At 39.0% G+C, this 12,393-nt stretch overlaps 2 protein-coding genes across 25 annotated transcripts in view; one reads left to right on the plus strand and one right to left on the minus strand.

Moving 5' to 3' along the window:
- Window positions 1–12,393, plus strand: part of LOC141403271 (uncharacterized) — a 189,229-nt gene that overhangs the window by 26,675 nt on the left and 150,161 nt on the right. The window lies entirely within an intron of this gene.
- The window catches only part of sals (sarcomere length short), a 56,815-nt gene that overhangs the window by 26,391 nt on the left and 18,031 nt on the right, over window positions 1–12,393 (minus strand). For 7 of the 23 annotated variants that reach the window (XM_073985347.1, XM_073985352.1, XM_073985342.1 and 4 more), the window contains exon 2: window positions 493–1,833. In XM_073985347.1, coding sequence (XP_073841448.1) covers window positions 493–1,618 — 1,126 coding nt within the window. In that variant the 5' untranslated portion in view covers window positions 1,619–1,833. Of the gene's footprint in view, window positions 1–492; window positions 2,190–12,393 lie in introns of those variants that run through there. The other 16 variants (XM_073985429.1, XM_073985412.1, XM_073985419.1 and 13 more) reach the window with 4 other exon arrangements.

Consider the following 12,393-nt stretch of genomic DNA (forward strand, 5'->3'; position numbering starts at 1 on the left):
ACTAAATTGTTCAACTAGAATCTATTGATTCGGCAATTGACTAATTAAAATTAGTTATTTTTTCAATATCTTTTGGTCGCTGATATTGAAATGAACGCTTGGACTGTGAACTAACTACAAAACTCATGAAGCTGCAGAATAAAAATTACTTATTTTCTGCCATGTTTGGACCACCACTGTATAATTTAAAATTTAAAAAAAGGTTATTATTTTTTTTAGGATATTCCAAGCCTTAAAATTAAAAGTAAAAGTAGTGCTGGCGCGTAGATTAAAGCCAAAAATTAGATTAACCAAGATTTAGACAGCATTTCGATAAGATTAAAACTTAACGTAACGTAACAAAAATTAGAAAAAAAACATTATTAAATTGGTTTTGTTTTTGAGGAGAGCCATTTGCTAAGTAAGAGTGAGCGTTCGTAGAAGAATTTTGGTTATCAGGCAGCAGGAGGAGAATTGGAAAGAAAACAAATATGGAACCATTTACGAACTTACCATTTTTGATACTGGGTTCACGTTTGATTGAAGGAGTTTTACGCAATGTTTTCGTTTTGAACTCCGGCTTGGGTTCTTCTTTTGGTTCCTTCAAAATTTCATCTACTTTGGGGACTTTCTTGAGAACTGGCCTAATTTTGAGAATGTTCTCGGTACTCTTACTGGGCAAGGGTTTCTCTTCACGTTTAACGTGTCTAAGTTTAGGTTTTTCTAATTTAAAACGTAATCTACGTTCACGATCCTCTTCGGTTTCGTCTTCAGCGGCTTCGTCGTCGTCTTCGATTTTTTTCAATGATTTGTCGCGTTTTATGACAACGGGTCTAAGTTTGGGTTTCTCAATGGAGAAACGGCGTTTTAACTCACTTTCTTCTTCATCCTTTTTGGTGGTGGCGGCTGCGGGAGTTTTGTTGTTCGTAGTGGTGGTGGTGGTGAGGGGTTTCTTGGTTGCGGTTGCTGATGCAGCTGGTGTTGGTTTGGTGGTTGTGCTGTTGGTTTTGTTGTTTGATGTTGGGGTGGGTTTTTTGTTTTTGCTGGTATCCTCTTCCTCAGATTCTTCTTCCTCGGACACTTCCTCTTCGGATTCTTCCTCCTCCTCTTCTTCCTCCTCGGATTCTTCTTCGGTTTCTTCCTCTTCTTCAGTTTCTTCCTCAGTTTCCTCTTCTTCCTCCTCCTCTTCTTCTTCCTCTGAAGAAGATGAGGGTGGTGTGGGTTCTTTTTTCTTGTTTACTGTGCTCGGCTTTGAATTTGTGGTTGTTGCTGAGGGTTTCTTAAGAACTGAGACTGGTTCTTTTTTAACGGGGCTAACACCAATTTTCTTAACAGGTTCTGGTGTCTTGCTGTTGGTAGTCAATGGCTTTTTGGGTTCGGCATTTGTTGTGGAGCTTTTCAAATTGGAGGGTTTCTTCAAAATACTGTTACTTGTAGCCGTCGTTGTGGCTGTTTTGTCGTTGCTGGTATCCTTGGAACCAGCTGCCAATTCACTGGGCTTCTTGGCCCATGGCACTGAGGTCTTGTTGACTGGCTTCAGCACAGAACCACCATCCTCCTTAACCCATGGCGGCCGAAATGTGGTTCTGGTGGAGGATGGTGTCGATGATGTTGTCGACTTGGGGGCAACAAAGGGCATAATGTCGCTCGCTGTTTTTTTTTTTGTTCTTATTTACTTTTCGTTATGAACTTTGTATTCTTTTTCAAAATTTTGTTCTTCTCGTAGTAGTCACTTGTAAAACATTATATTTCACTACTTTTTTGTCGAGGTTCGTTGTTTTTGTTTTTATTTATTTTTTTTTCGTAATTTTTTTATTTCAAAATTTTCTATTTTTCATTCACTATTTCGAGAGACTAAAAAAATGTTTAAATATATATTTTATAATTTATTTTTTATTGCTAATTTATTTGGTTCGTTGTTTCGTTTCGTTTGCGTAAAAATATTTTATTGTCGTTTTGATGGTAATAAAAAAATGAAAATCTCTAGGTAGGAATTTGTCTGCAACACTAACCCATTGGTTGGCTGTGAACAGTCTCATAAGCGAAAATGTTTTCCTTGTATTTCCATTCCTCAAAAAAAAAAAAAAAAAAAAAAACCAAGACCTGCTTATGTTGTCATTGTTGTTGATGTTGTTGTCGTCGTTTTTTTTTTATTTTGTACATTTCACATTGCCTATTTTTAGATGGGTGAATATGAAAAAATATTAGCATCAAATATTTAGCCCACAAACACATTTCTTGGCATCCATTCTCTAAACGACACATAGAGGAAGGAGCCTCAGCCAGCAGCAGCAGCAGTGGACGAGACAAATTTGTTTACTAATACTCAATGATCAGCAGCAACAAAAACACCACAAAATTACACACATATTTATTTATATATAAATATATTTGTTTGTTATATATATTTATTTGTATATAGGCAACTGTGTCTTATATATGCCTGCCTAAGTGTTTTTATTGCAGAATCGTTGTCGTCGTCAGTCGTCATGACGTTGGCATATATCTAAATTTATATATTATTTATATATTTAGGTAGGAGCAATTCATTCCGACACACATTCTAACATATCTATACAATATCTGAAAATACTAAGTGGATATGCAAACAATTGCTCATCATTTTATATTTATTTTTGTGGCATAGATAGAAAAAAACGAGAAAAAAAAAACAAAATAATGATCGCATTCCCGCCATTGAAGATGGAAGGTTTTTCACCTATTGCAATTTTTTCATGCCAAATTTGCAATATATTGCTCGCCATTTTATTATAAGGCTAACTTCTAATGAACGTGCAATTGTCCAGTTGGGCTTAGAGCAAGTGAGCGTAACTTTCGATGTAAAACAAACTGTAATGTATGCTCACTTGCTCTCAGTAGGCAAGCCTCAGGGGAAATTCGTAACAAAGGCAAAGAGGTCCGAAGACTTTACAATAGGGCAAAACGTAAAAAAGCAGCTGTATTCTGGGACAACTACCAAGCAAAACTCAAGGAAAACAACAAAATGACAAGAAACGCCAAACGGAACTCCTGGAAGCTTTTTTGTGAACAGGTAGATAGCGTAAATGACGTCTCTAATATTAAAAAGTTCCTATCTAAAACTCACTCACAACCTGACCTTATGGTTGATGAGACAGGCAAAAAGATGGAAAAAACCGAGGAAACTCTTAGCATTCTGATGAGGACGCACTTCCCGTCGAGTACTACGGCACACACAGTGCCACCGATGGAGATAGCTTATGCATCAGAAGAAGCACCAAAAATCGACAACTTGATGATTAAAGAAGCAATAATGAGCTTCTCACCATACAAAGCAGCGGGACCAGACCAAATTTTCCCAGCCTTACTTCAAAGGGAAGTGGACTACATTTCGTCCAATCTGGCCGAGATTTTCAATGCCTGGCAAGAGGCAAGGGTAGTATTCATTCCCAAGCCCGGCAAATCAAGCTATGCAATACCAAAATCTTATCGTACGATAAGTTTAACTTCATTCTTACTCAAAGCAATGGAACGGACGATCGACACCATGATAAAGAGTAACATCTCCAATGATATGCTCAAATACAAACAACATGCATACGTAAAAGGTAGATCAGTGGAAACCGCATTACATGAGGTAGTACAACATATAGAGAGAACCTTCGAGATGCAGTTGTATACAATCGCTGTTTGCATCGACATCGAAGGAGCGTTCAACGACGAGTTTCAGGTAAACCGGGCCTTGAGGCACTGGATAGACCACATGCTAAGGAATAGATCGATAAGCTGCGCGCTACAAGACCTAACAAAAAGGGACAAAGTTGGTCAGTGGACGCCACAGGGAGGAATACTATCACCTCTCCTATGGGTTACCACCATAAATAGTCTACTAAGGATCTTAACCGACGAGGAATTTGAACCCATCTGCTATGCAGACGACGTTATAGTACTTCTTAGGGGAAAGAATCTAAATATACTCTGTAGAAGGGCCGAAACGGCTCTAAAAATAGATTACAACTGGGCTAGACCGAGAGGTCTAAATGTCAACCCGGAAAAAACAGAACTATGTCTATTCACTAGGAAAACGAAAATAGGAGCTTACGAAGAACCCGTTTTCCTAGATAAGGTAATTAACATTTCTCCAACAATTAAGCACCTGGGAGTAATTGTAGACAGGAAACTTAAATGGAAAGACCATATTCAGGAAAGGGCTAATAAAGCCCAGAGATTTTGGTGAACCTGCAGAAGGGCTATAGGCTCAAAATCGGGTTTCTATCCTAGGATGACACACTGGTTATACAGAAGCGTAATTAGACCGATTCTATCGTAAGAGACCACCAAACATACCACCAAATCATATTACAGGTTACAACGGGTGTGTCAATAGATCATATTGTATCAGACCGTATACCTGAAACAATTGAAGCCGCCTTGTGTGAAATTTTAATACCGGACAGAGACATGTGAATCGATGGAACCCTGGAACGGATGCCAACTGGAAGCTGTGGGTTCACAGATGGGGCCGTGCTAGGGGGGAGAACGGGTCTCGGTATATATATCGAATACCAGGAAACTAGAATCTCCCTTCGACTGTCGGATTATAATACGATCCTACAGGCCGAAATCCGAGCGATCACAGAGTGTCTGAACTGGTTTAAAGCTAACACAACGCCAATCACTGTAAACATCCTAAAACTGTCTTGCAGTGTAAAAAAATCAATCAACGACTACTCCCACCATGGTTCGGTTAACATTATATGGGTACCAGGACATAAAGGGATTAGGGGTTACGAGATAGCTAACTCCTTGGCAAGGCAAGCCAGGGAGCAAACTACGATAAGCCTAGATAATGCTAAGCCTTTAAAAACGGCGCGTCTAGAGTTAAAGGCATGGACAGAAAACGCCCATACATCCCTCTGGAACACTGAAGAGAAAGGGAAAAACACAAAAATCCTCTGGGGAAACCCAGACGAGGATAACACACAGGATTCGGTTGTGCAGAAAGCAGCGAATGCAGAGCATGCAGAGAGGACGACGAAACGTTGGAACACTATCTCTGTCATTGCCCAGCCTTCGCGACGCTAAGAAACCAATTTCTAGGATATAACACTATACTAGATAGAACTCCACCAAATTAGGGCAAGCGAGTTCAAAAACTTAAGAGATTTTGTCAATGGCACAGAATTTCTTAACTGATAAATTTATTTTCTTTTAAAAAATTAAGCAATAAAAATGTATTCCCCTTAGGCTTCCGCAATTAGAGCGCACAACAGGCCTATCCTGGCTTAAGTGTATGTCCATACGGGCATGTGGCGATTCTTATATCGCCCCTCTTTTCAACCTAACCTAACCTGCTCTCAGTAAAGGCTCGCTGGTGAGCACTGGCTTAAATGGTCCAAAACATTCAGCCGAACTGATTGCACTCTCATTAGCCAGGCTCACTGAGTGGTGGGATGTGAAAAGAAGATAAGAAGTTGTTATTAACAGCGACCAAATCTTGTCGCAGTAAATTAAATTTAACAAAAAAATTATATAATTTAATCTTTTACGCCTTCTAAACCGAGAGACACAATTGTTGCCAGTGTTAAAAGCTTATGCAGATGCGATTAACGCAGATGGTTTGAATTAATTGCCGAAGAAGCTGAAACCACTACCGGCAATTCAAAATTACTCTATAACTGTATGGACCGCTTTATTGAAAACAAAAGAAACTTGAATCTATGTATCAAAGATAAAGATGGAACATTACTCACGGATCCGAAAGATCAACTTAAACTCCCACCATTTCCTTCCGCTGCTAATAACAGTGTCGTAAACTCACTCAACATCACTAAAATATCAAGCAGTACTATACAATGAAAAACAAGTAAAAAAGCAGTATGTTCGGCCGGGTCAAACTTTTTATACCCTCAACCATGACGATCAGAAAATGTAGCTAAAAGCTTTAAAATACTTTAAATCGGGAAATACCGTTAGATGCGGGCTATAACAAAACGTGGATCTATCTTGACAATTTTTAGTAGATAATCTTTTTGGTCACTAGAAACCTCAAATGTAAAATTTCTGCTAATTCGGACAGAAAATGTAGCTAAAAGCCTCAAAATACCTTAAATCGGGAGGTACCGTTATATGGGACCTATACCAAAACGTGAACCTATCTTCACAATTTGTGGTGCAGAAGTTCTTTGATCTCTTTAAACTCCAAGTGTCAAATTAGAGTCAATTTGGGAGGAAAATGTAGCTAAAATCCACAAAATACCTTAAATCGGGAGGTGCCGTTATGTGGGGGCTATACCAAAACGTGGACCTATCTTGACAATTTTTAGTGGAGAGGTTTCTAGTCCATTAAGAACCTCAAATGTCAAATTTCAGCTAGTTTGGAAGGAAACAAAATGAATGGGAGCGTCGCGTTTCTGATTCCTGTGATAGTACTGAGCAAAAAGTCTACTAGAGCATATGTCCACGATTTTTATTTGAAGTTTTTTATCTACGTTTTTTTGATGTTTTAGCATATAACAGCCAAACCATTGACATTTTCGATCCAACACTAAGGCAAAAATTGTAGCCAAGGTAATAAGTAATATCTCTCTATTTCCGCCATTGCCCATCCCTGAACGTCATCTGAAAATGACATGGAAGTCGGTTCAGAAGTTTTGGAGATATAACATATTTAAAAAAGAGGACTTAAGGCCACAAATAAGTACCTAGGGTCGGAGATTCGACCACCGTTACCTCGCAAATTTATTTTCTAACCTATACCTTCGCAAGTTTTTCAAAAATAGGGCCTAGGGAGGTTTCCCGCTTCATCCGAAATTAAAAAAAATTATATCCTATTTTCAGCAGGGGTCACCACTGTACATTCTCTGAAATGTTTAGGTTCAGTAGTTTCAGGCCCCAAATAAGTACTTAAAGTCGGAGATTCAACCACCGTTTTAACCGATACGATCGTAAGTTTTGTAAAAATGGCGTTAATAAAAATAGGGCCTAGTGGAGTTATCCCGGTCCCTCCAAAATTGAACCAAATATTTAACCTATTTTCACCACTGGTCATCCCTCAACATTCTCTGAAATGTTCAAGAAAATCGGCTAAGTAGTTTTGGATACATAACATATTTAAAAGAGTGGGCGTGATCAGGTCTTTAGGCCACAAATGAGTACCTATGGTCGGAGACACAACCACCATTGCCTCGTAAATTAATTTTTTAACGATACGTTCGTCAGTTTTGCTAAAATAGCGTTTTTTAAATAGGGCATAGGGAAAGTGACCCGACTCCTCCGAAATTCAATAAAATATATAACCTATTTTCACCACGGGTCCTCCCTGTAAATTCTCTGAAATTTTCAGCAAAACCGGTTCAGTAGTTTTGGATATATAACATGCCAAAATAGCGTAGGGGAGGTATATAGCCTATTTTCACCACGGGAAATTTCACCAACGTTACATAAGGTGATGTTGATGTTGTTGATGTTGCATGTCCTGGGAATCGAACCTAGCCATTAAGCGTTCCATGGCGAAACCGATCTAGTCTTTAGTGTCTTTTATACACATCATCAGTTGTGGCATTTGGTCCTTTGTAATGACCCACTATTTGCCCGGCCAATGAATTAGGGGAGGGCGTCACATCAACATTGTGTCACCAGGTTTGACAAATGACGTTACCTGGCAACCCGTCGTTTCTCTTGGGTAAGAAGCACTCTTTCTGAAAGAAATACTAAATAAATCTATAGAAGTTTCCTTTCTTTCGCCGTGGACGAACCACCACAATTTTCAATGGATGACGCTGCAAATGCCATTTAGAACGCTAAATAATCTAAAGCATTTGGCCATGGTAATGCTGAAATAGTTCGATGAGCCGGGAGTTGTGTATCTCACCAAAATTCTTAACAACCAACCACATCGTCCACGAAGTCTGAAAAATAGGCAATAAGCCGGAAAAGGCTCATTCCTGTATTCCACCCCCTTCCAGACGACATTGAGATCGTTACTGTACGTGGATGATTGTATGATATTGACAGCTGGTCCCTTCCGCAATGTAAATTGTGAAACCTATATAATCGATCTTACCACTTTTTTCCGCATAAGGAATATGCAACTATTCATCCAGAAATCTACGGCCACTCTGTTCACCACATGGACGGCAGAGGTGAGAACAGAGTTGAATGTCAAAATTCTAGGGGTCACATTCAACATTATGTTTACGTCGTACGCAGTTGAGATATAGGAGCATGGTCTCAAGCCTTTAGCCGCTAGCACCTGGCGTTCAGATAAAGAAACCTTGTTGACCATATACTCGTATAACGCGATAGGTCGGTTTGCGGTTAGCTAGCGGTGCCAAAGTTGTCCGCGAATATAAGAGCAACGCGATGGAATAATATCCAAAGTTGTCAGAACACCTCTCTGAGAACTGCAACTGGTTGCCTCCTCATGTCATGAGTGGACCATCTGAGGATTCGATGATTCGTCTAGTATGACGACACAATGACAAGCTTTCGTTGCAGCATTTGTTCGGTTGTTACCTTGAGAGGCATCCTCATCACCATATGTTAGATGATCAACCAACCCACCCAGGCCTATCATGAGGGATCCTTATAATCTAGAAAAATAGGTACAACGTCACAGGAGAGAACCCCTACATCAGCAAGGCTATCAAACAGTTTTGAATAGCATTCACACTGATGAAGTCGCTGATGTCATAAACAACTATCGTGTGAATGTGGTCTGCGGACTAAATCCTCCATCTATCACTGCTGAAGAACATCCGCTGCCACACAATCCATATTTTATAAAAAAAGTTATAACAATAAAAAAAAAATCTTTCTAATAATAAAAACATTTAAAATTATTTATAATGGTGAATACAAGGAGACAATTTTTAACCGACCTCATTTTACGTCAACTCTCAAACAAACATCATCACCTCGACCACCATCACCACCCGTTCGAATGGGACAACAAAAAAATGCAAACAAAGGAATTAATGAATGTTCGTTCTTTCATCGTTTGATGTGTTAATGAAAAATCTACTCGACAATGGACAGTAATTGGGGACATTAAAAAATATATCAATGATGTATGTGACAATGTTTACCATCCACCCATCCAACCACCACCCACTCATAACTTATCATATGCTGGAGAGGTCAATAATAAAACGAAACAATTTTTTGGCGACAAATTTTTTTCACTTAATTGCTGTGAAAACACATGCCAGAATTTTATTATAAAAATGAAAAGAAGAAAAAAGTAGCATCTATTTTTAAAATTGGTGAAAAGAAAAGTCTCTGAAACTCATCGTCAGACCGAAATGAAGTTTCGTTGTGAAACTTGGAGTGTTTGATGGTAATAGCACCGCTTTAATTACTTCTATTGTTATGCAATATAAATGGGGCTTTGGAACTTTTGGATCATTACCGAAGAAAGTATGGATAATAAAATTAATTACAATTTTAAAAGAGACAACAAAGACTACCTCCAGTAAAAACATGGACGTAACTACAATTTTATGCGGAAGTGTAAATATGTCGGGGCCCATAGCTCTGTAAGTATTGGCTTCCCACAGGAAAAAATTATACTGTTATAGCCATAATCCACTCTTAAAATTTCAATAAGACCTAAGAAGTGGTCTTATACTGGATTTTAGAGCCAAAACTGTTGAACTTTTGTGCCGGAGATATCTGAAGGAATGGGTCGATGTAGTCCATCCATGGGTTAAAATTTCAAAATGATCCTCGAACAGCCGTTAAACTGCACTTAAGCAAACATTTTGGACTTTTGTGAGGGATGTCCTCGAATATAGACCTCGATGTACTTTTGAAAGAAATGTTACGTCTCACAAGGTTCAGCAAATTGGATTCCTAGTGGGGTTTTATGAGCCTTTTCGACATTATTTCGAGAAGTATGAGCTTCCTCCTCCAAAAATTGCTTCATTGTAATCAAAAGCTCAAGGACTAATTTCGTTGAAAATTTCATCACCAAACTGGACCTTAATGAAAATGATGAATTTTAGTGTGGGGGTACCCGAAATATTTGTCCATTTTAGAACCTGTCAGGGATGTTCCTATGGACCATATCGTAATTAGGATGATTCTCACGGTAGCACCCAAGCAAGTACTGCAACAAAAGCATGCCAGATATTCCACTGATAACATGAGAAGGTATCCTGTTGCTGTTCTCAGGTTCTGACAAGTTTCAATGTTATTTCATCGCACTGCACTTATATGCGCAGACTACATTGGCACTGCACAGCACATTCAGTTCTGTACTCATCTCCACAGTCTTTTCACTAGTGACAATGACCTGAACTAATGCCAAGATCATACAAACATCCTCGTACGTAATGATTTAAATGCCGTCTGGATTATGTAAAATAGACCAAACGTTGCACAATGGGAAGGTGCGAAAAATATTTCGGATCGATCTGATTTTTTTCAATAAATGCTTAAAATAAGTAAAAAATACGTTTTCCTAAAACTTATCAATATGGGTCTAGTTTTTTCTATAGCCCCCATATAGCGGTACCACCCGATTTCAGGTGTTTTGAAGTTTTTATCTACATTTTAGGCTCGAATTGGCTGTAATTTGGTGTTTGGAGTCCCCAGTAGTCGGAAACGTTCTGTACGAAAAATTGTGGACATAGGTCCAAGTTTTGGTATAGCATCCATATAACGGTACCTACCGATTTCAGGTGTTTTGAAGTTTCTATCTTAATTTTCGGCTCGAATTGGCTGTAATTTGGTATTTGGAGTTCCCAGTAGTCAGACACATTCTGTACGAAAAATTGTGGTCCAGGTTTTGGTATAGCCTCCAAATAACGATACCTCCGGATTTCAGGGATTTTGAAGTTTTTATCAACATTTTCGACCCGAACTGGCTGCAATTTGGTATTTGGAGTTCTCATTGATCGAAAAACTTTCCCACCAAAAAGTGTAGACATAGGTCCAGGTTTTGGTAAAACCCCTTATAACGGTACCGTTAAATTTTAGGTTCCTTGAAGTTTTTATCTAAATTTTCAGGCTAAATTGGCTGAAATTTGATTATGGAAATTTGATATTGTGGACTGGAAAGGAAACTAACTATTCTATTACAGGTAAGAATATTTCATAGTGGCTTAGTTAGTAGAACTCAACTTCAACTTTGAGGACTTGGAAAAAATGCACAAAAAAGTATTTTAAACAATTTAATTTCCAGCTCATTTTATGCGAATAATTTGTACAAATTTTTATGGGAAATTAATTAAAATACATTTAGCGAAAACTTCCATTTCGTGAAAAAATAATTTTATCTTTTAAATTTGTGGTTATTTGCCTTATAAGAACTCACAACCTTACTGACGTTTTTAAATTCTTTAAGAGATCATACGTAAATGTCAACCACAGTGACCACAGTGTGTCGAGGCTAAACGGTTCCGGATATGTTACCCCACCATGGGGAACTCCCTGTTTCACTCTATGTGGCTCAGATGTTTTGCTATCGAAACAAACTTGACCGGTCGTCCGCTCTATGTCCTCAAACAGTATGTAGTGCTTGACATTATCAGAGACTTTTGAAACCACCGACACTGTCCTATCGCATGGCTTGTTCGGGTCGAGTCCTCGACTGATATGTAGGGCAAGGTGTGCTGTACTGCCTAACACACTCCTACTAATGATCGGCTAGTGGATAGCGGATAGCTATTTCTGACACTGATAAGGACTAAAGCTTCAATAGTATTTGCTATGAACGACAAAAACGAAATCGGTTTGCGGTCTTCTATACACCGAAGATCTGTTGAAGTCTACTCTATACAGAAGACCTCTTGAGGTCTTCTGTAGACTCCTTTTTCGGCAGGAAGCAATTTAATGCGTCGTAGTACACTTTTCTTTGCCCTGTCAGTTCCGGGGTGCACAACATATTGTCGATTAAAATTACTTCCACATCTCTTCAATTGAGACGCCAAACGTGACTGAGGTTATATTTTTTTCTTCCCAAGCGTTCGAGAATGACTTAACCGTTGCTCCCAATTCACTTATTCCGGCTCCAATGTTGCAACTCAGGTGATCTTGCCACTTGTTTTGCTTGTGCTCACCAACCAACCTGTTAACTTTCAGTGTCAGCTCTCGGACTGTGGGGTCACTGAGGTTGGCTTGACGAAGCTCATTGGTCTTCATTACTAGTCGTTTCTACTGGGAAATTTGATCTCATTTTGTGTATTCGTCCATAAGGTGTATATCAAAGGGCTGCTGCAATGATAATGTCCTGGAACATTCTTTCGGCTAGACTCTCTGAAACAAGACCAATTAGCTTTTCCGGCGATGAAGTCAGGCAGCCTACCGATGGAGAGGATTATAAGGAGATGGTCGGATTGCTAGGTGCTTATATCAGGCGAACTGTGGCACTTTCTGCTAACTCTGGTGGAGGGGTCCTCATTGACCATGCAAAACGTGGAGCAATCGATC

Source organism: Musca autumnalis, unplaced genomic scaffold, assembly GCF_047663935.1.
Source record: "Musca autumnalis isolate F117 unplaced genomic scaffold, ASM4766393v1 scaffold_1, whole genome shotgun sequence".
NCBI lineage: Eukaryota > Metazoa > Arthropoda > Insecta > Diptera > Muscidae > Musca > Musca autumnalis.